At 49.1% G+C, this 23,562-nt stretch overlaps 1 protein-coding gene across 1 annotated transcript in view; it reads left to right on the forward strand.

Annotated features, from left to right (window-relative positions):
* Positions 1-23,562, forward strand: part of GALNT17 (polypeptide N-acetylgalactosaminyltransferase 17) — a 220,355-nt gene that overhangs the window by 74,095 nt on the left and 122,698 nt on the right. Inside the window, exons 3-5 of the mRNA XM_074594579.1 lie at positions 4,832-4,998; positions 14,887-15,061; positions 18,393-18,590. Coding sequence (XP_074450680.1) covers positions 4,832-4,998; positions 14,887-15,061; positions 18,393-18,590 — 540 coding nt within the window. The remainder of the gene's footprint in view (positions 1-4,831; positions 4,999-14,886; positions 15,062-18,392; positions 18,591-23,562) is intronic.

Below are 23,562 nucleotides of genomic sequence, written 5' to 3' on the forward strand. Positions count from 1 at the left end.
TTTTGAGGTGTAGGAGGCCAGGTATTGCCCTTTTGTAAACTGCACGGTGCCTCTGCTGGGCAGCGCAGCCTGGGCTCCGCTGCGGGTCTGCCCTGGGCTGATGAGCGCGTGATAAACGGGGAGGAAAAAGTTTCCAAGACAGCCTTTTTGTAATGATGAAAAACTGAAAATGGGCAAATTTCCATTTAAAATGAGGTGCTGGTCTTTAACCCTATGGGTAACGAATCACTGACATCAACAGGAATGTATCGTGGTGGTCTCTCTGTTGTATTTCATTTAAATGTAAAAGTTTTCAAATGTAGGGAGTGTTCCCTTGGAAATCCAACTTACCGGACTGAGACTTGCCTGTGGGCAGACCAGATACGGTGTGGGCTGAGCGTTAGAAATAAAACCTGCGATTCTCCTCCTAGAAGATGTGAGGACCAGCAAAGGTTTTCCAGCCTACGTAAGAGATGGATTTGCTTTGGTGTCAATTCAGGTTGTAGAAAAGCTTGGCAAAAATTTCAGAATAACAGGTTTGTTTCTATAGCTTTTTGTCTCCCGTGTGCTGCTTAGGCTCTGGCTCCCCTGAGAACCTTCTTGAACATCACATTTATCTCATTAATCTCTAATCCCCGAAGAGACCAGCCCACGGTCTGAGCTGAGGACTGCAGCTGTGCTAGACTTCACTTCTGGCCCTGCGCGTCCCCTTTTGGATAATTAGTAGGACTAATGAATCCTGAATTTAGAAGTACTTTGGCCTGGGATCTGAATTCTGGAGGCCGTGTCTGGCAAGCACCTAAATGCTTCCTCGCCTGAGGGTCGATAGCTGTGGGCAGAGGGGGACAATGTGTCTCAGGTGGGGTTCGACAGCCCGTGCGTTGCTGGGGACTCGTCCCCAAGCCCCTCGTCATTGCTCCTGCTGGGACCCGGCTTGGCGCTGTCTTTTCTGTGCTGTTCCTCCAGGTTGCACTTGAAACACTGACGGCAGCAGAAATTCCACATATCATGTCTTTCCACCTTACACATGGTTTTAGCGAGATGGTTTAGTGATGCTTTATGTCAGTGTTAGGCTGATGGTTGGACTCAATGATCTGAAAGGTGCCTTCCACCCTGGACAACTCTAGGATTCTACTCTGTGACAGGAAAATGCAGCCCCTCAGGGTGGGAAAGGTGTCGTGCTTTGGGGTCGGGAGGCTGGGGCAGGATGGTGAATCCTGCCTAAACTGCTGTCTCAAATGTTTCTAGGAGCAAAACAGTCAAAGCTCTGTGCCTCCATGTGTAAATAAGGCTGAACCACAAAGTCTGGATCAGTCCCTTTTGTATTTAAAATACTTAATAAAACAAAGCAAACCTCCACCACCTCCCATCTCACGTCCTCATTACTCCTGCTGTTTCTAACAAGTTTTCCCCTGGTCTTTCTGATTATGACCATGTGACCCGCCTTCTGGACATGGGGAACGCTGTTGGACGTTGTCTGTCTGGACTTTGGTAAGGCCTTTGACAGTGTCCCCCACAGCATTCTCCTGGAGAAGCTGGTGAATCATGGCATAGACAAGTGTACTCTTCGCTGGGTAAAAAACTGGCTGGATGGCCGTGCCCAGAGAGTTGTGATTAATGGGGTGAAATCCTCTTGGCGGCCGGTCACCAGTGGTGTCCCTCAGGGCTCAGTTTTGTTTAATATCTTTATCAAAGATCTGGATGAGGGGATTGAGTGCACCCTCAGTAAGTTTGCAAACGACACCAAACTAGGTGGGAGTGTTGATCTGCTTGAGGGTAGGAAGGCTCTACAGAGGGACCTGGACAGGCTGGATCGATGGGCCAAGACCAACTGTATGAGGTTTAATAAGGCCAAGTGACGCGTCCTGCATTTTGGTCACAACAACCCCGAGCAATGCTACAGGCTTGGGGAAGAGTGGCTGGAAAGCTGCCCAGCAGAAAAGGACCTGGGGGTGCTGGTGGACGGCCAGCTTAACATGAGCCAGCAGTGTGCCCAGGTGGCCAAGAAGGCCAACAGCATTCTGGCTTGTATAAGGAATAGCGTGGCCAGCAGGAGTAGGGAAGGGATCTGGCCTCTGTAATCAGCACTGGTGAGGCCTCACCTCGAGTGCTGTGTTCAGTTCTGGGCCCCTCTGTACAAGAGGGACATTGAAGGGCTGGAGCGTGTCCAGAGGAGAGCTGCCAGGCTGGTGAGGGGTCTGGAGACCAGGTCATATGAGAAGAGGCTGAGGGAGCTGGGCATGTTTAGCTTGGAGAAGAGGAGGCTGAGGGAGACCTCATTGCCCTCTACAACTCCCTGAAAGGAGGTTGGAGAGAGGTGGGTGTTGGCCTCTTCTCCCAGGTGAATAATGACAGGACCAGAGGAAATGGTCTGAAGCTGCAGCAGGGGAGGTTTAGATTAGATATTAGGAAGAATTACTTTCCTGAAAGAGTGGTCAGGCACAGGCCTGCCCAGGGAGGTGGTTGAGTCACCATCCCTAGAGGTGTTTAAGAAACATATAGATGTGGCACTTCAGGGCATGCTCTAGTGGCAGAGATTGTAGGGGTTTTTTTGTGTGTGTGTATGGTTGGACTCGATGATCTCAAAGGTCCTTTCCAACCATGAATATTCTATGATTATGTTTGAGACCAAACATTTTTCTTTTCTCCCCCCCCCCCGCCTCTCTGGCCCCAGGAGATCCCCAAAGCACCAGGTGTTTCCCTGCATGCTCACACGCGTGAATATTTGTTAACATGTCGGCTTGTCAATACTGAACGGCGGTGGTGGAGCCCAGGGGCTGGAGCCCGCCAGCACGTGGCTGCAGGCAGAGAGCATCGCTCGGCACAGCTGCTCTCCACGTCCGCGATGCAGAGAGCCCGCGTGAGGGCTGACAAACTTGAGGTTAATTTGGTTTTAAATTGCTGCCTTCCCTGCTCGTGTGGTTGCGACGAAAGCCACCGGAGAGCACGGTGTTTATGCAGAGCCTTTGCCTCCCCCCTGCCTGCCTCTGGAGAATTGCAGCTTTGTGCGTGTGAACAATGCGGGTATTTGCCATGTCCATTCCTTCCCCGGACTTATCTCTTCTCCCCGTGTCTTTGTCCGCCTGTCCTCAGCAATCGGGGAAGGAGAGCTGTGATAAGAGTGGTGCAGGGCGAATGCCAATGAGATGAACCTCAAAGGGCTCGGTTTGGATTTTCCTCCAAACCTCTTTGATCGCAAACGGAGCTCTTTATCCCCCGAAGCGTGCCCCAGGGGAAGGCTGCCCAGAGGTGTGCCGTGATTAAAAGGAAATGCTCTTGCTCCTGTGACCACCTTGTCTTCAGCTTAGCAGGTATTGACATGTATCAAAAGCAGAGTTTTAATCTCGGAGTCAGTTTAGTTTGACTTTTGTGGCAGGATTTCAGGGTCAATTGTCACTTTACCCCATCACAATTGTTAATTCTTTTTAAGGAGAGATCTTCCCTTTGGAAGATCCTTTCCAGCATTCGATACATTTTTTTCCTTTGTAGAGAGCTTGGCTTGCTTTAGGGCAGGCAACAGTTAAATCAAGAAACACAACCTTGTTTTTATCCAGCATACTTGCTTAACTAAAGAAGGTTCATAAAGAGCTGCGTCTCTGCAAATCTTTGTCTCTCAAGTCTCATTTTGGAGTCTGAAGAATGCCTGCTGTTGCCTAAGGAACGCTCGGTACAATTAAATACAGAGTCATTGTTGGGGAGTCGATGAGCTTGAAGCGTCGCTGGGATGTCGTTCGTGTGTTCCGTCTTTCTTTGCTTATCTGGGCAGGATTTACTTGGAAACGCTCATTGTAATTCTGCAAACACGGCTAATGTTGCATGTCTAATCTGTCATGAACGCGGAGAGGGAGCGGGGAGGCTCGTTTTCTTCTTCCCTCGCACGTATTTATTGTAGGGAGAGCTGGAGAGTTTGATTAAATTGTTTGAAGTAGTTGAGGATCGCCTGTTTGCTTTCTGCAAGTACTTTTATTAAGATTAGGTTTCTGGTTAGGATGAAGTGTGGCATTAAAACAACAATTTCGGGAGCGATGTGTGCTCCTTGGAGAGGCCTCTTCCACCGAGAGCCCCTCTCGTTCTGCGCCATGGCTGTCCTTCGTCTGCAGGTGGGCGTAACGTGAACCGGTCGCTTGCCAGGGATGGAGCTGGCTGGTGGCTGACCCAGGAGCTCCTTCCACCTCTGTCCTGCTCTGACGCACAGGAACGTGTTCCAGCAGACACCCAGCCACAAGGCCAGCTCGAGTTAAGCTGAAACCAGAGAGATGGTCGCCAGTTTTTGTTTTTTAACCTCTCCTGGCTGTGTAGTGCAGACACCAGTTCATGGCAGTGCTCTGCTGGGGTACTTCAGAGACAGGAATGTATTCAGAAGTATCTGCAAAGAGAGCTAAAACGCTTATTAAGACTATTTAACCAAGGGTTATTTCATATTCATTTCGTTCCAAAGCAAATGGGAAGAAAATTCACAAGTGCCATTTAAGAACAAAGCTCATTTCCGAGCACCTATTAATCTTAGAACAGGAATGTGGCGTTTCTCTTTAAATGGTAAAGCTATTTTCTCTCTTCTGGAGGCTGCTTTTAGTTACGTGCCCACAGACTTGGGAACACAACCTCGGGTACGTGCACTCCGGGTTTGTGCCCTGCCCCTGGTGCTCCCTGAGCCCGGAGGACACTCTCTGTCGCCGCTATCTCTTCCGAGACAGCGCTGCTGAAATTCCTCCTGGGAGCTGTAATCCCTGGCTGTGCCAAGCCGCAGGATGTCACCCATCGTCCTGCGCAGTGCGTTACGTGTGTGCCGGACTCCGGGCGCTTGCTGCATGCTCTGCTAACCCCGTCTCTCTCTCTGCCCTTCATGCTACAGGTGCAAAGAGCTGAAATATGGCAAGGACCTACCCCAGATCTCCATCATCTTCATCTTCGTGAACGAAGCGCTCTCCGTTATCCTGCGATCGGTGCACAGCGCGGTTAACCATACGCCAGCTCACCTCCTGAAGGAGATTATCCTTGTGGACGACAACAGCGATGAAGGTTAGCAGCACTGGCAGCTTGGATCTCCAAAATGTTAGGAGGGAGTTTAATGTCCTAAAATCTCATGGAGGACTCACGCTTCTTCGGGAGCGCTGACACTGCTGGGAGGCGCATGGTGGCAGGTTTGCTGGCTGGCACAACCATTCTCTACAGTTTCTGTAGCAAAAAAGAAACAGGATCAAACCAAAGTTTAAACCTGAGATAATTATTGGTTGAAAGTGTAGCTGAAAGCTAAAAGGCTAAAGGAAAGCAGAGAGCAATCTTAGCTTTCTCTTCACAGTAGCATCCAGAAGTTCTGGTTTCAGGCATGTCCTTGTTTCTAATAATAACACTTCGATTGTTACAGAAATGCACCCCTAAGTGTTTTCCATGGAGCTGAGGGACGAGAGCCTGGAGCCCCGTGAGCTATTTCTGGTTTGGCCCCTTGCAGGGGTCTCAAATGAGACGTTTTCTCTGTGTGTGCCTCAGTTTCCCTATCTGTAAAACAAAGTCCCAGATTTGGTAAATGACTGGGACGCTTTAGAAACCCTCCTTCCTCTCGTATTCTCTTTTTGCTATGAGAAGGGTAAGCCAAGAGGAAGACGAGGAAACAAACACACCTGACCTGCTCAAGTCAGGCCATGGCAAAATGTGGAGGGCGATGTTTGGTTTTCCACGTTACACACGTGTGTCGTCGGGTTCAAGCTGCTCTCAGACGCTGTTGCAACACCTTCCCTTCTGCCGTTTGGTAACACAAAGCTGCAGGAGGTGGTTTCATCTGGAAGCGTTTTGAGACTCAGATTCTTCCAAGATGTTTTTGTTTTTACAATATATAGGCGGATAACGTCATTAGGGTAGTTAAAATCTTCACGAAGAACACCAAATGGTTATGTTACTTTGATTATTGCGTTCTTTATTTGTACTGCATGCTTTTAATATTATTTTAAAAAATAACGGATGTGTGCTGTGGATGGTGTGATCAGAAGGGAAGATCAGGGAGGGTGCGGGATGCGGAGAGCTCATTTCCAGAGGGAGCCTGAGAGGTTGCTCGTCTGTCTGCGAGGCGATGAGATAGTGTACAGCAAGCTATTCAAGCCTGTAAAAATAGGCACTCAAATACCACAGTAATGAGCACCATAGAAAGCTGATGAATTATAATTACCAGTAAAAGAAACAGGAGGGCAGCTCCTCAGCTGATGGAAATCACGGCAGCTCTCGTGCAAAAGCCAGGATGGCGTGCGCCAGTGAAACCGTGGGATTTCAGAGCTGGAACTGCTTGTCTGGTGAAGGGAAGGTGCAGGTGATCTGTCGCTGCAGTGTTTAGCATTGCCCAGTACTGAGAGGGTTCGAAATACCAAAATGAGATGCTGCCTCTCCAAATTTTACCATATCAATGAGGCGAAGAGAAGAACACTCTTTAAAAGAGAACTCAAAGGTAATAATTATTGAGCTTCTCTACCCACTGCCACGCACAAAGGAATATGTTTCTAAACGGCCTTCACCCGTCACTCAGTATGCAGCGCTGAGTCAAGTACTCTGGAGACACTGTTGAAAGGCACAGGACAATGAAATGAATCCTTCTAAAAGCATCGCACACACATACCCCCCCAAGAAGCTGAGACTGCAGCTGGCAGCGAGGGTTGCAGAATGAAATCTCTTTACCGGCATCACTGGCCGTTTGCTGCGAGGGCTGGGCCAGTGCTGGTGGGGCCTGGTGGTGGGGATGGATGGTGGCCAGGTGTTGACAGGGCGGAAAGATGGCTTGTAGTGTGCTCAAGCACTTGCAGCTCTGGGTTCTCCTCTTTATGCCTGTTTTTGCAGGCTGACCAAGCTGCCTGGGCTGTGTTGGGGTGCTTTATGGCACTCCCTTAGCCAGGGAGGGGGCCCAAATTGAGGGACAAATTTGTATATCATAGAATCATAGAATTGTTAGGGTTGGAAGGTACCTCAAAGATCATCTAGTTCCAACCCCCCTGCCATGGGCAGGGACATCTCCCACTAGATCAGCTTGCTCAGAGCCCCATCCAGCCTGGCCTTAAAAACTTGCAGGGATGGGGCTTCCACCACCTCTCTGGGCAACCTGTTCCAGTTTCTCGCCGCCCTCATGGTGAAGAACGTCTTCCTAACGTCCAGTCTGAATCGACCCATCTCTAGTTTTAATCCATTCCCTCTAGTCCTACCATTACCCGACATCCTAAAAAGTCCCTCCCCAGCTTTCTTGTAGGCCCTCTTAAGATACTGGTAGGCCACTATGAGGTCTCCTCGGAGCCTTCTTTTCTCCAGACTGAACAACCGCAGCTCTCTCAGTCTGTCCTCATAGGAGAGGTGCTCCAGCCCTCTGATCATCCTCGTGGCCTTTCTCTGAACATCTTCCAGCACGTCCATCTCTCTCTTGTAGTAGGGGCTCCAGAACTGAACGCAGTACTCCAGGTGGGGTCTCACGAGAGTGGAGTAGAGGGGGAGAATCATGTGCTGGAGGTGGGAAAACCCCATGGGTTGCATGGAATGGGGAACATCCAGGGTCCCTGGTGAAGGGACGGGGTTGTGCTGAGGGTTGTACAACGCCTGAACACCGAGGTGGCTCTGTCCTCAGGAACCTTGTGATGGAAGTTTGCAAGGAGAGCGGGTGTAGGGAACGAGGCGATGCTGTTAGCTGGTAGGGTTAGTTAGTCATGTCGGTACTACGCTGTCGAGCCTTTGTAGGCATCATGACAAATGAGCTTTTTAAGGAGGGATTTGAAGGAAGATAATGAGGTAACTTGGCAGATGTTTATGGAGAGCTCCTCCCAAGCGTGTAATAATCTAGTTTTCTCATGTAAAAGAAATTATACAAACCAGAATGTAACTCTGAGACCCGTGCATTCACTTTCTGCATCGTCAAGGAGCTTCAATGACAGCAAAGAATTATTAATGGCAATAACATTGTCATATAGTTTCCACTAATGGTGGGAAATAATTGTCAGCAGCAATAGCAACATCAGAGAGTTGATGCTTTGGATATTACAAAGTCGTTGCAATATATAGATTTGGCTCCTACAGGAAAATAATTACAGGAAAATAGTTCCTCATGAGCTCTAAGATTTAGAGATGAATCCTGGAGGATGAAGCGCTGGTGTCGAGCAGAGGATGGCATTGTGTGGGTGTGACTTTGGTGGCTGTGATTGAACAAGAAGAGGAATTATGCTCTTTGTGAGCAGCCGTGAGCGTTTGAGGGACGATTCCTATGGGTGTATGGCTTGTTGCTTGGGCAAAGCCTTTGGGGGCTCAGTTTCATACACCTGCAAGAAGGTTGACCTCCAGAGAGCGGTGGCTCAGTTGTATCCCGGTGGGTGACCAGAAGCAGCTCCTGGGAAAGCTGCTAAAGGCTCAGGAAAGCCCACGGCTCGGGGCCCACAGTCGGGTGTTTCTGTGTAGGTTTTGTCGGGGAGCACTTTACAGAGATGAAAAGAGGAAATACAGCTCGTCTGGGTAACCGAAAAACAAAGCACGTTCCCAAACCAAATATTAAAAGACCCCCTGGGATTTCCAAGTCAACTTCAAGTTTTAAAATGAGTCCCAGGAATAGAGAGGCAGGAGCCGCACACCCTGCGTGCCCCGGCTGTTATTTGCCCTTCAGGTAAACCACTAACTAGTTACACAGACAGGATCAAAACCTGCTCGTGTTTTGTAGTTTTCAGACTGGAACAAACTGCTTCTGAAGACTCATTAGACACTTCTTCTCCCAGCTTTGTTGTAACGTGGGATGTACAGCAACGCTGCACAGCATAAAAGTGTGGAATGAGAGATTACAAGTTAATAAGCGCAGTCGTTCAGGTTCTTTGTATCTGAGTTGTAAATAGATAAAAGATAGCAATGTATTGTAATGGGGGGAGGGGCGAACCCCTCCTTGAAGGAAAAAGCTCGGGGATTTGTAGTTTGAACCCCCTTCTCCCTTGAGCTGCACGTTATACTTCGTCGAGACTTTTTTTGGAGGGTGCTTTTTGTTTGTGTTTGTTGCAGGGGTGTAATTACAAAGCGAGTGCACAGGTTGTGTTTCTGAGTGATAACGTGCTTCCTGGGTTGTTGGAGGGATGCAGCAGTGTGCCCCTGAGATGTTACGTTATCTCGCAGCTGCACACTTTGTCCGACTCTGTTGCTTAATCATCACCTGCTTTTTTTTCTTTTTTTTTTTCCTGTCTGTCTTTTAGTGGTTTTAGTCTGGGATAATATCTCTTTGAAAAGCAAACCTCCAGGTATAAAAGAAAACCTTTGGATAAAAGGCTGCTTAAAGGAGCTGGCTACACTCAGGGAGACATGCTCTGGGTTGTAATTTACCTCGGTGTAACATATTAGCTGTGACTTGATATATCGCTTTCTTGTTTTGCAGCTCATTTCAACAGCAACAGCAGCGGTTCGTGCGCGCTCTCCCGGGAGCTGGCTTGTTGCGTTCGCTGTGTTTGTGTTTAGAGGAAGGTTTTACCAGAAATGCAAGAAGCCGAGTCATACCTCAGCTCTTCCGAGGCGCCGCTCCAACCCAACTGCCCAATTATTCCAATTGCTCAAACTAAAGATGGGTTCCTTAATTGCAGCTGACCTGACGCCGTCCCACCGGTGTTCGGGTCTGAGGCTTTCAGGCCCTGCCGAGGACTGGGGAGGAGCAGCAGACCTGCTTGGGGTGTCTCTCCTTGCCTTCTGCTGAGCCAGACCAGCCAGAGGCTTGCAGCCCAGTGCACCCAGTGTGACCAGCTTTGCCTGTAACCTTGTGTGAGAATTGATTCGTGCACCTGCTCCCCTCTGCACTGCTTCCTCTTTGATATTTGCAGGCAAAAAGCTTCAGGGACTCACCTGGCTTTGAGTCTCGCCGCAAAAATGCTCATATTCGTCTGTTGCCTGTTTGAAGGAGTTTCTTTTGTGAGTTCATGCTGCAGAAATCTAGCCCGCGACGGCTTTGGGGTTTCAGGCAGGCGAGAGCGTGGGACGAGGGCGGGCTGGTGTCTCCCATGGCCCCGGAGCGCTCCCAGCCCCGACTCCTGTGTCCTCCAGCCTTCGGGGTGTCTGATAACAGCTTTGGGCTCTGTAGACTTTTCCCACCCAGCTCAGCCTGGCAAACACCGCGATGTTTTCCTTAGGGGTGTAGAGGAGGTGCCGTCTGCTCCCTGCCACCACCTGGGCATTGTCGCGCAACACATGTTCTGCTGTTGGTAGTTCCTCGAGCTCCTCTGGTGCTGTTGGTCTTTCTTTGTGCGGCAACAGGCAGCTCCCAGCTTTAGTTCAGGGGCCTTCGACAGGCCTTGGGGAGATTTGGGTAGGATTTGTGGTGCGGAGCGCTGAGCAGTGGATGTTCCTGCTTCTGGGCTAATGTCTGTGACATGGTTACTTTCAGTGGCATCAGGTGGTTCAATTTCTCTGGCAGGCTTATTTCCCAGAAAGCTCATGTAGGTGACAAAATACTTTGCAATAGGTAGCATAAGTCATTGCAGCTGGCAGATGGGTTTTTTAATAGAGCAACAGGTCTATTGGATTCTAGTTCCTTGGAGTTGCCCTTCACTGAAGATCAATACGGACAGATGGAAAGCAAAAGGCAGGGTTGAAATTGAAGCTGCTGGCATTTTCAGTAGAATTTCTCTCTGCAAATCTTCCCTGGAAGTAGCTCGTGCAATGGCAAAGACCAAACGTTCACAAATACCTCCATGCGCAAATATTGATTGCATCCTCCATACACATGGCTTAAGAATGCTGTGGTCCGGTAGGCCTCACCAAAGGATGCGTGAGGGAGAGTGCCATAGGATACAGAAGAGGAAGGAGCCTCTAGATTCCATTGCTGTGCTTAGCTTGGATCAAATTACTGGTTGTGTAGCCCATGTAGATCCACCCACTCAGATACCTCACGAGGACATGGCCTAAATGTGTGGTCCTTTGGTCGGGAGGGGTGAAGGGGAGCTGGGGAGCCACTGCTCTGCTCCCAGCTTGGCTCTGGACTTTCTCTGTCATTACTTTGCATCCAGAGTTTCAGGTTATGAACACCGGGCTGATTATCATGCTAAAGTTATCATTGGCTCAGCATCTAATGGATATTCTCATTTTCAGCAAGGAGGTGAAGCGGCGAAAGCACCGCTATGACCCCGTGCAAGGCAGAGGTGAGGAGAATGGCAGCAAGTTTACATCTAAACGGCGAGACGCTTTCTCCCCTTGCTGTAATTTGCATGGAGTCCTGAAAATAGCAGATTCAAAAGCCAGGTTGCCAGTTTGTGTGAAAACTGACTCCCTTAAGCGAGGGTATCTGCTATTGTCCATTAGTGCAAGTTGTTTAATTCCTGGCACGCTACTTCAGGCCTCCCAACCTTCCCATTGCAGCTCTGGGACGTGCTGCAAAGATACAGCAGTTGGGGATGAAACATTTCTTAAGTCGATATGACAGACGAAAAGCTTTGCTGCTACTGACCTTAATGCAACAGCTCTCCGCATCCTCCGCCTGGAGCCACGTGTTGTGACAGCACACGTCGGAGCCGCCGCGAGTTGTTTTCTCTTACACTAATGGCACTCGATGAGACGACCGACTGCTGAGTGAAGGAGAAGGCAGGGGGAAAGTAGGAATGACTTCAAATGACTTGGATTAAGATTAGATTTGCGAGTGAGTTATGAGTGCGTGTGAGTAGGGCCCTGGAGATGCTGGGAGGACTGGAGCTCCTCTGCTGTGAGGACAGGCTGAGAGAGCTGTGGGGGGTTCAGCCTGGAGAAGAGAAGGCTCCGGGGAGACCTTCCAGCCCCTTCCAGTCCCTAAAGGGTCTCCAGGAAAGCTGGGGAGGGACTGTGGATCAGGGAGGGGAGCCATGGGATGAGGGGGAACGGTTTTAAACTGGAAGAGGGGAGATTTAGGTAAGATATTAGGGAGAAATTCTTTGCTGTGAGGGTGGTGAGCCCCTGGCCCAGGTTGCCCAGAGAAGCTGTGGCTGCCCCATCCCTGGAGGGGTTCAAGGCCAGGTTGGACGGGGCTTGCAGCAACCTGGGCTGGTGGGAGGTGTCCCTGCCCAGGGCAGGGGGGGACACTGGGTGATCTTTAAGTTCCCTTCCAATCCAAACCGTTCTATGATTCTGTGATTTCCAGCGCACTGGAGTTTTCAGATGGAGGGAGCTGAGCGTGTCTGGTTCCTGCAGGATCAGTGTCTGCGGGACTGGGGAGCTCTGACAGTGTGGCTGTGCCGGTGCTGGGATTTCCACTGCTGCTTTTTGACACAGCCACGTCGGTGCTCCTCGGTGGCGAGGGGAGACGTGGGCGGAGGCTCGCTTGATATTGAGCGGGAGTTTTGCAGAGCATTCCCGGAGACTGGCATTTCACTTTGGTTACCTAATGCTGCATTTTCCACACCTGCACCTCGTGGATGCGCTGCGAAATTAATTCCAAAGCCCACCCCATCCCTGGTGACTGGATGCCCAGTTGAGTGCCAAGTATGTATCTTGTAATACGAAGCGAGCGCTCAGCAGCCGCTCTGCACCATGTCCTCCTCCCGCAGAGCTGCAAACCAGCTCAGGAGGGCGAGAGGCTGGCAAAGGCCAGCACAGATGTGCAGCCATCCTCTCCCTTAGGGCTTGCACAGGCACCTAAGAAAAGCGAATTCTCACCCAAAAGGCGTGTGCTGTGGGCTGAGCCAGCCTTTGCTCCCTGCCACCCCTGGAAATCTGTGCAAGGTTGTACAGGAAGCCCTTAGTGGAGAGAGGGTCTGGAACCGTGTTTCCCACGTCTGGTTAATGCTTTCATCTCTCCTGAGTGTTTTTCCAAGAGAAATGTGCTTGTTGCATGCGTTGCGGACAGGAGAGGGGCACTTTGGCCTCTGCTAATGAGCGGGGTGGTGGGTTAGAATGATGCTAATCGTAAGCATCTTCTCCACCTTCTCCATGGTTGCTGTGTGCCATTTTGCAGGTGCATGGGCATGCTGTACTGGCCTTCATGCTCTCAGCAGATCAGTTCTTCACCTGTTGGCATCCATCATCCTTTCAGAAAGGAGGAGGACGTTGCTGTGGCTCCCTGGGGAGGTTCTGACGAGCTGCCTGTTAGACGGCATGGTGGGTGTCGGAATCTCTCAGGCTTCACCCTTCGCTGCCTTTGAGACGAGATGTTACAGCTCTTTGCTGTTTCACTACAGCTGTACTCTCCTTCGAGCTGCTCAAACAATTCCCATGAAGATTTTTCTTGTTTTCTTTCAACTGTGATTAAAACTCCAATTTGCAAGTTGTTTTAATTGTTCAGTCTAGGCTGTAATGCAGTGGTCTGCAGCATTCATGACTTACCTTCTGACAAAAACAAGGGAGATGCCAGTGCTGTGCTTGTAGGGTTTCATCTGTCAAAAAATCTGTGTCTCTGTCTCCTTAAAACCATTCGGGAGAGTTGTTGTCTCCATAAAATATTGCTTTTTCTCTGAGTGGCTCAGCATGAAATGGAAGTTGCTGAGTTATGTATGTATGTGATGCAGATGCTTTGAATTGAGGAAGGGGCTCATTTGCTTTATTCTTTTTATTCCCACTTCAGCATAAAAGAGAAATGAGACTTTGGGGAAATTGGTATGTGAGGGGAACCATCCCAGAAAGGCAGTCTGGAGAAAGCACGGTTTATGTGCTTGGAAGAAGGCGTGGAAGTGAAGGGAACAGATAATCCCTTTTCCTCTGATTTCCCGAGCTCAGCCCTGCAGATGGGACTTGCTGTTTACTCTTTTGCTGTCCTTTGCCGTGTTTCCTTCATGTAGAAACCCACATGTGCTTGTACGTCTCAAGTATTTTACCATGTGGATTATATTAATGGTGACTTTTTTTGTCCTTTTTTTTTTTCTTTTTCTGTGGAGAGAGTATGTGTGAAAGGTAGTAGGCTATAATTTGGGCTCGTGGGCTATATCTTAATTTTCTGCTGTCCTGGAGCCTCGTAGGGATAAAAGACACTCTGGGGACCTGCTTTCATGGTGTTAACAGTCTGTGTTGGTGCACGGCAGTATTGCTTTTACGGAGTACTTTGCATCGGTAGATCTTCGTGCATTTAACGGATGCACCAGGAAGCGAAAGGACGCAGGTTTCTGGCAGAGTGCTAGCACTTTTCCAAATTGTTGAAAAAACATACTAGTACTGACCCCTTATTGTAACCTTTCATATGCTTCCACCTTCGAAGTCCTGTGTGTCTTTTATACTCAATCCTTCTATCAAAAAATGCGATGCTGGTAATGACTGCAGGCTGACAGATCCATTATGTTCTCAGCTGTAGCACACATACAGGCTTCGACAACGTAATTAAACGATCTGCAGTTTCCGACGAACAGAAGATACGTGGTATGAGCATCTTCTGAATGAAGCCAAAAATCTCTTTCATCCTATCATAAAAGCAGGGGGAATTTCAGCTTTTCTAGTGGCAAAGCTTGGAAAACATACAGCAAATGCCAGGACTGTAGTAGTGAAGCTGAATGAAAAGGATAGTGAAGCTCGTACACAGTTTGATGTAGTTTAAGTTACTTCAGATGGGTTTTGCAGCATTTCTAGCAATCCATTCAGCTAAAATCTTCATCACAAATTCAGAACCACCAGTGTTTGGTGTCCACGGGTGACTTCTTTCTATTCTCGTCTCTCAGTGGGGTGATACTCAGGTATTGCAAGGCAATCTAGCTGACCTCTTGCTGCCCTTTGCCTCTAAAGGGTGGCATTTGGGCTCCTTAGTTGTCCAACATCAATGGTTTTGGCAACCTTGAATTTTGTTGCAAGGGTTGTGGCCAGTACGCCATCAGATGATCTTTGGCAAATCAGCATTGATTGAGACTAAATGATTATATCCTTCCCAGTGGTGTTCAGAGATGTGTGGCTCCAGTAAGTTATGCTCGTATCTGTCAATTAAGTGGGTTAATTTTAGGTGAAAACTGTTGCACCTTTACAATGGGTTCTTTGTCACTTCTTCTCTAGAGGAACTGAAGGCGCCGCTAGAAGAATACGTCAATAAACGCTACCCAGGGCTCGTGAAGGTGGTGCGCAACCAAAAGAGGGAAGGCCTTATCCGAGCTCGTATTGAAGGCTGGAAAGCTGCCACTGGCCAGATCACCGGATTTTTTGATGCCCATGTGGAGTTCACTGCCGGCTGGTAAGTGCTCAACCAGGTCTCGGTTAGCGCCTGCGTGTGATGCATTAAACAAGGGACAATCCGTCATTTTGGAAGGATGTGTTTGCAAACAAGTCCATTGGTTCGTTAATCCCATGTCCCTTCTGTACTGAACGGCCACTGATGAGCTGTGATGGGAGGACACAAGGAAAATCTCTCTGTCCTGGTTCCGGTGGGGATAGGGTTAACTTTTCCTGGTATTCCATGCCATGTGAGCCACGCCCACCCTGAGCTGCCGGGGGAGGGGGCAGGAAGTTGCTGCTTAAAAGCGGGCTGGGGCGTCCCGGGTCCGGCCGGTCGGCGAGCGGCGGGGAGCGGCGGTTCCGTAATCACGTTTGTATATTCCCCTGTCCGTGTTGTTGTTGTTGTTTGCCTGTTCCCTTTGCTGTTCTGTTAAACTGCCTTTGTCCCAACCCAAGAGTCTTGCCTTTTCTTACGATCCTTCCTGTATTAGGAAGGCACGTGCGAGCGGCACGTGGTTCTTTGTTGCCATCTGAGGCTAAACCACGACACTCTCCTTGCCCTTCTTTTCTGTTGTCATTTTCTATTCCTTCCTGTTTATATTTTTCAGGCTGGTTTCCCCTTCCCTTAGCCCTCAGTCATTGCTGTAAGTTTCAAAAAGCCCAGGCAGCAAGGGATGGAAAGAGGAAAGTGTTTCCTGCTTCCTTGCCCTTTGCAGCTGGATCCCACTGGGGAAGGCTTAGATGTTTTAGATTGATTTGTTTCTTCTGCAGCTAGGAATAAGTGCAGAGGCGCACAAGCGGCGGAAGGTGTTTCATAAGGATTTTTTTCAGAGAGATTTAAAACATTTGAGTTTTAGGGGCTTAAGCTTGAGTCTAGATCATGAGAGGAGCCTGGGGAGTCTAGATCATGAGAGGAGCCTGGGAGTGATTTAATTTTTTTTTTTCTCTCTGTAACCAAGTGTAAAAAGTAAATGTGGAGAAAAAAGCAGAGGTAGAAGGCACTAACTTGGGTCTAATTTGAACAGAGTAACCTCACAAGAAAAATGCCTTAGCAGCTTCGAAGGGCGTTTTGCGCAATTACTGAGTTTTTTGTAACAACAGCGCAGCTGAAGGGTGTATTTAGGAGCCATTTCTTCTGTTGATAATCTGTATTCCCAAAAAAATGTTCCCCTCTTTAGGTCGTTAAGTCCTCACACCAGATTTTATTGATACACAGAGGAAGCTCCCAGTTAGTGAGCTCTTCAAACATTTTTTCTAGGGTTAGAGCGTGAGCTTTTCTGCAGCGTGGGCTTGACTCACTCTAGTGTTACGTACCGCTGCTGTCGCAGGAGGCACCGAGGGTGTGAGTTCCTCCTTGTGTTGGGAGACTGAGCCCAGGACGATCGGTGGCCCTTGGGCTGCAGAGGTGAGGCTGTGTCCACCGCTGCTCTGGGCACCTTTGAACGTCCCAGAGCTGAATTTTGTAGCTCTGGAGTCCATATATGGTTCCTCAAACTGTGTTCCAATTTAAAAAAGACCCTTCAGATAGTCTTACAATTTACCCTGTTCTGCCCAGGGATGTGTTTTTTTGGATTTGGGGGAAGTCTGGACTAGTTAAAGCATTGTTTAAACAAAATGCATCCTTCATGGCCTTGCTTTACAGAAGGAAAACTTCTGAGCCAGGCGTCCCAGCCTGTGGATCGCGTTTTCCTGCAGGATACCCACCCATGGGTGACAGCAGGGGAATCTGCGCAGTTACCCAGCAGATGTGCATCAGGGCTTTCCACAGGATAACCGGCCAGGCGGAACAGCAGTAGATGAGAGCAGCCGTGTTGCATCAAACCAAGGCCTGTCTAGCCTCCTGTTGGGCCAGTAACCGTAGCTGGAAGCCTGGGACATGATATATGGGTAGGGCCAGCACATACAGTATTCCTTCAGAGCACGCTACCGAAGTCCAGTGATTTGCAGATGCAAAGCAGACATGGCTTCTGTGTTTAGCCACCCGCACTGCGTTTCTCGTGAGTTTTCACTAATTGCCCGTCAAGCCCCTGTGAACTTCAAGCATTCACAGCATCCTTGGGCAAGGTGCTCCACAGTTTAACTACCCCCTGTGGAAAGAGCTAACTCCTTGTTTATCTGTCTTGGGTCTGTTTCTTTTGATGGTCCATATCCTTGGATGGAAAGAGTCTCTGGGTGGTCATGGAGCATCTTCTCTGAGCCCCTCCTGGCTGTACAGTCGACCCATGCTGCAAAACTGGCCCCTAGGCAATGCATGGGCTGATTTCACTGCTACCTTAGTAAAGATGTCTGGAAAGCTCAGAAATTTTTAAAATTAGAACATTCACAATATGGGAGTATTATTAAATAATGCTTTTTTAAACCAGCACACCAGAGAAAACAGGGTGTCCTAGCTCTGTGGGAAAAGATAAGGGCTGGTTTATAGAATGACAGAATTGTCAGGGTTGGAAGGGACCTTAAAGATCATCTAGTTCCAACCCCCTTGCCATGGGCAGGGACACCTCCCACTAGATCAGGTTGCTCAGGGCCCCGTTCAGCCTGGCCTTAGAAACTTCCAGGGATGGGGCTTCCACCACCTCTCTGGGCAACCTGTTCCAGGGTCTCACCACCCTCATGGTGAAGAACTTCTTCCTAACGTCCAATCTGGTTTCAGAGGCTTTAATTCATTTCCGCAGCTTAATGCCTTAGTTTGTGAAAATAGCCCTTTCCTTGTGCTGAGAGCTTTGGCTGGTCCATGAATTTGTGTAGTCAGTTGTGGAGAGCACTAAAACTCCCCAGACCTCCCGGACTGCGGCTACCTGAGCTCCGTGCATGGCAACTGGCCCCTGTGCTGCGATGGCGGCTCCACGCAAGGGAGGTGTCCGGGTGGGAAATCCCATCAGGTGGAAGTGCTGAAGCCTCTTGCAGCATCTCCCTTGCGGCTGACAAAGCTCGGGCAAGCCTTTCAGAGATAACCTTTTAAAGTTGACAGCGTGGATGCTGTGCCTCTCCGTGTGATGGCTGTGCTGGTAAGAGCACGGCGAGGGGAGGGCTGAGACAGAGGCCGGTGCGTCGTGGTCTAGGGTCACTCGCCGGCTCTGCGAGGGGCCTCGTGACTGTCTCCGGGCTCCTCGGGCTGCGTTCTGCCATGTCTCTCTGAAGTCTGAAGATGTGATGCCACTTGTGAGTGGGAGCAGAGAGGAGTCCGCGTTGTTCCCTTTTGTTGTTTGCTGAAGGGTGACAAGAAAGCCTGTTTTCTTACCCTCGTTTAAGTGCACAAGCTGTACGAAAGCTACAGCATCCATCAGCAAATTGTGGGAGAAATTAACGGTCTTTCCCTGCCCTTTTCTTTTTTTTTTTTTTTTAACACTCAGGGCTGAGCCGGTACTTTCACGAATTCAGGAAAATCGGAGAAGGGTGATTCTTCCCTCCATAGACAACATCAAGCAGGACAACTTCGAGGTGCAGCGTTACGAGAACTCTGCCCACGGGTACAGCTGGGAGCTGTGGTGCATGTACATCAGCCCCCCCAAGGACTGGTGGGATGCCGGAGACCCCTCCCTGCCCATCAGGTACGGCGCAGAGCCCGGATGCTCTCCATCAGGGAGGTAACAGGGAGGCAAAACACAGCACGACAAAGTGAGGAAGGCAGGTTAGAGGGGTTGGATAGAGCATCACAACACCAGCTGGCTGTAACACAAGCCTGGAGGGGTTTCGGTAGGGAGAGGGGGTTTGGAAAGGGGTATTACTGGGTAACAGTGTGCCAAAACACTGGGGAAGTATTGGAACTGCGTAGATTTGTGCAGTCTTATGTTTAACTGCATAAAACAAAGTCGCTTTGCCTTAATTACAGCACTAAGTTTTTGCAAATCATAAGGAATGAGGTGATTATTCCTGTGTAATGAACTGGGTGTGCATTCGTGAAATACAGCACTGTGTTTTCTTAAATAATGTGTCTTCTCTCGGGGCAAACTTTGTAAGTATGTATCTGAGGTTGCTCTAACACTTCAGGTACAGGGTGGGCAGCTCTGAAATGTTGCCTCAGCCCCCCCGCCCCAGACCTGAGGTGCGGGACGAGCCGCAGACAAAAGCAAAGCCGGAGGGAGGGAAGAGCTCGGTGGGGGTGGGAGGCTGGGGCTGCTCTGTCTGCGGAGGTCAGTGATTTCCCCTTCAGCCCCAAAATATCTGAAGTGATGCTCTGATGTGGAGTGGTTCCCTGGCCAGGTAGATGGGATATGTTGCTCCCAATAATATGGAGAAGGCTTCACCTCAGGCATATGAGAGATGCATATGTGCAAATCCACACCTGATCTGAATCCTGAACCAAAATATCTGTGCTTTGGTCAATGATACAGTGCCTGGAAGCTGAAATTAGGTCTGTTCCCATTTACACAGAGACCTGTTTTATTCCTTTGGGCTTTCTTGTTCCAGACTGCAAATTCAGCCATCGGTGGAAGAACTGACAGTTTATTCTGGGCAGGAATCAAGTCTTTGAGGAATAAACAAATAACCAAATGCAAACTGCTGGGCTTGTTCAAGGCAGGGCTGGGTGGTTGGGGTACGCAAAAGGTGAAGCTGAGGAATTCCGAAGCCTTTGCCAGTGAGGGGTGAGCACTGTGGTGCTGGCAGTCCCCCGTGGCCGCCTGGCTCCGGTGCCCAAATCCTCTGGAGGGTGATAAAAGTGGACGGTCTCTGTTGGGATAAGCTTCTCGGCCAGCGGATGTAAAAGTCAGAGTGTTGCAGGGAAGAGGAACCTCTTTCACTAGACCAAACTGCTGCAGCTGGGAGAAGAGGTCAGGCGTTGGGTGTAGGGGCTGTCCCCTGTGACTGTGACACCACCCCAGCAGCTTGCCGTGGTTCAAAAACTGGCAGGCAAGGTGCGCTGAGGAAACGGGACCCACCCAAATATGACACTTAAATGTGTGACGTGACCTTCTGTTCTTCTGTCCTCCAAGAATGTGGTTTTAATTTCAGTTTCAGTGTGCTTAGGGGGAGCAGTTAAGGAGGGCAAGCGGTGGCGGAGGGAGATGGGGAGGGACAGGCAGCTTCGTGGAAGTTGGTGTTTGATGGCAGGGGAGCTCAGAAGGGAGAGACGGGGAAGAAGAGCAAGTGATGGAGGAGGAGGAGAGCTATGGGCAGCCAAAGGGTTGGATGGCTGTGAAGAGGCGGAGTGGGGAGGTCAGTACCTCATGCAAGGAGGATGGAGGCGTTTTAGGGTCTGGGCTTGCCCCAGGCTCCCCAGATATGAACGAGTTTATGAAAGTGGCTGCTGAGGCTGGGGGTGAAAATGGGGTCACAGGGATGTTGTGCACTTACATGTGTCTCCAAATCCACCAACACTCTTCTTTCTCCTTGGTTTGGTGCTGGGAGCCAGCAGGTACCACTAAGCTCCGCGTACGCGCTGCCTGCAGTGTTCATGTACTGCTGTGGAAATGAAGGGTTTGCCGTGGCAGTTGCCTACTGTCGGGCAAAATGTTTTATTATGTTGTTCTGGAGCTTGTTTTATCTTTAAAAAAATAATCTATGGGTGGTGCTGAAATGTGGACGGGATATTGAGCATCGTGTTTCTGCATTTAAGCAGATTGCAAAGACTCGCTGCTGGGAGGTGCGAGAGGTTTATCAGTCTGCTCTGGGGTCCTGCAGCCTTTCTGTACCAGTTGCATGCCTTTTTGGGGACAACTCTAACCCGAACCCAGGGCAGGTGATGCCCCTGGAGCGCCGTGGCCATCCCAAGGCTCTGCCTGCTCAGCGCTTGGACATTGCTGTGTTGAACCACCAATGGAGTAGGGATCGGAGAAGGCTTACGGAGCCACCGGGCTGGCAGCAGCAAGGGCGCACGTCGTGATCATCCGTTTTTGTCTTTGTTAAAGGCATCTGTAACATGGACGCTGCTGGGTGAGGCCACGGGGTGTGGGATTCGGATCTCCGGGGGTTAAAGGGAGCCTCCGAAGCCTGCTCTGGGAAAGGGCTTCTGTAACAAACCCAGTAGCCTCCCAGCGATGTTAAATAATTAAACAACTTACTAAAATAACATTGTTAACATGCACTGGGGGAAGGATTATGAGAAAGATAAATGGGTAGTGTCCACAACAAAAAGCTAATGAAAAATACTGTCTCATTGCATTATGTTGTGTGTCCGCATACAGACCAGAAATAAATGACTACAGTTATTTTTTTTGTCATATAATGCTATGAAAACTATGCACTTCATGGCAATATTTGCATGAAAGGGATACCAGTGCAGTACTCCATGTAATTATGCATGGCATTAGAGGAAATTCGGAAATTATAGTATACAGAGGGACATTATTTTTTTTTAGAGACCTCTTAGGATAAAAGACTGTGAGCAAAGTAAGGCAGCTTATTCCTTTATTTTGGTGTTACTCTCTGTGGATGTGGGGATTATGGCAGCCCCAGGAGAGGTTCCCCTGCCCACGAGGGGTGCTCCAGCGTGTCTGTGAGCCCCCACGTGTCGGCTCCTACCGAATCCTCGGCAGCGGAGACCGGAGACAGACAGCTGCGTGAATGCGTTTGGAGGCAATTTTCTCTCATGGATAATTCACAAGATATAATTATCCAGGCAAAGAGAGCTGATGGCATGAAACCCATCTAAAATATGGCCCAACCTCAAACTGGCTCCAGGCTCCTGCTTTATCCAATGGTTTCCCTACAAGAAATAGTCTCTCTTAATGCCTAGGAGGGATGCCAGTATAATACCTGTATTCTGTATTGCGTCTTCTTTTGTATTTTTTTTTTCCACATTAACATTTAAAATCCTGATACACAGAGATACCCTCAATCTCAGCACTTGGTTGTGCGTGCGTTTCACAGCTAGACTTCCCTTGCCAGGCTTACAGATTTCCTCTGGCTACCACTACCCAGAAGATAAAATTGTGATTACAGCCTAATGTATCATGTCTAAATTAGTACTCGCAGAAGAGGCAGACAGTAAGCGACATTTGAAACAGTCGTCATATAGATCCTGATCTTCCTCAGCACGAGCTCTTGCAGAGATGCTTTCATTTCCTGGTTCGAATGGTGCTAATGTGTATGTATAAATGAATATGTGTTTTCAGTACGCATCTGGACACACTTTGCTCTAGAGATGCAGCCAGTCCTTCTTTATTAACGATATACATTGATCGGTGTTTACTGAGAGTCCAGAAAACCCGTGTCAACAAAACAACTGGAAGAAAACTGACGCTTTCTGTGTCTTATGGGAAGTCCAAAGCAGGTCTTCGGAATGCCGTGGAATTACAGATTGATGACCTGGCCATGGGGTATCCCAGGGCGAGATCTGCATTCTCGTCATCTCCAGGAATGGTTCGTTTCCCACCTGGTGGGGTGTGAGTTCTTTTGGGCTTCTTGGGGTCCAGAGCTTGTCTGCTGCAGCGGCTCTGGTGGGCTGCCAGCCTCGGTCCCCGCGGTTTCTCCTGCCTGCCACCTTTAGTTCATGCTGCATCAGGTTTTGTCAAAAAGCAGCTTTGGAGAAATTGCTGATATCTGGAAGATTTATGGCTAGATGTGCTGATTGCGCTTCAGTTGCAAGACTCGTGATTTATAATTACATATGTGAGATATTGATGGCTCCAGGGGTCTGATTCAGGAAAACAATTAAATGCACTCTTGCATCTGTGTCTCTGCAAGAAGCCAAGCGAGCAGATAGCGCATATTAAGCAGCGGTGAGGACAGGGGACACTTACCTGAGCACGGAAATTGGGGTCGTTATGCTTTTCTACTGGCAGCAGTTCACGTATCCCAGCAGAGAGAAAAGAAACTTGAGTCTTTGCTGCTTGGGTGGTGAGTCCATCGACAGTGCCATGGCCCCGCCGCTCCCAAGTGACAGATTATTTAGGATATAATGCGTTTCCTGACTTCCTCTTTGTATTTTCCACACTTGGCCAGGCGGATCTGTTGAGTCCAAGAGGTAAAACCACTGGTGAATGACTCCAGTAGTTAGCAACCCCCCATAATGTGTTGGGGCTGACGAAGTCCTCGTGTGACTCTGGAGATGACGAAGAAGCCTCTTCCCAAGGCCGCGGTGCGCGGGATGCCAGCTGGGAACCAGCTACCGGGTTAAATTGCTCGTCGGATGGGGCTTTGCTGCAGCTGTTTTATGTGGTACTTAATCTTTACTCATGTTGGAAGACAAAAGCTCATTTAATTAGTATTAAGATCACTGCGAGGAGGAAATCGGGTTTGAGAGTTATGGATTGTAAAAGAATAGAAAGGCTATTAGGTTTGGGGTTTTTTTTAAAGATGAAAATAATTTGAATTAGCCCACCCAATTACCTGTTATCTCAGCCTCACAAATGCTAATGGATTTGCTCTTGCAACGTACTTAGGAAGGTGTGAACTCTCATCTCGCCTGCGTAAACGATGCAGAGGTTCAGACAGAAAAAAAACGAGGGGTTTTAAATTATTGAATTTGACACGTGAGCGGAGAGGAGCTGCCTAATTGTACTACTTAACAAAAACCTTGCGGTGTTTAATAGAAACTGTTCTCTCGGTCATAGACTGCAGATGGGGTTGAGGTCTCCCACT

The sequence above is a fragment of the Larus michahellis genome, chromosome 7 (genome assembly GCF_964199755.1).
Source record: "Larus michahellis chromosome 7, bLarMic1.1, whole genome shotgun sequence".
In the NCBI taxonomy this organism is placed as follows: Eukaryota; Metazoa; Chordata; class Aves; order Charadriiformes; family Laridae; genus Larus; species Larus michahellis.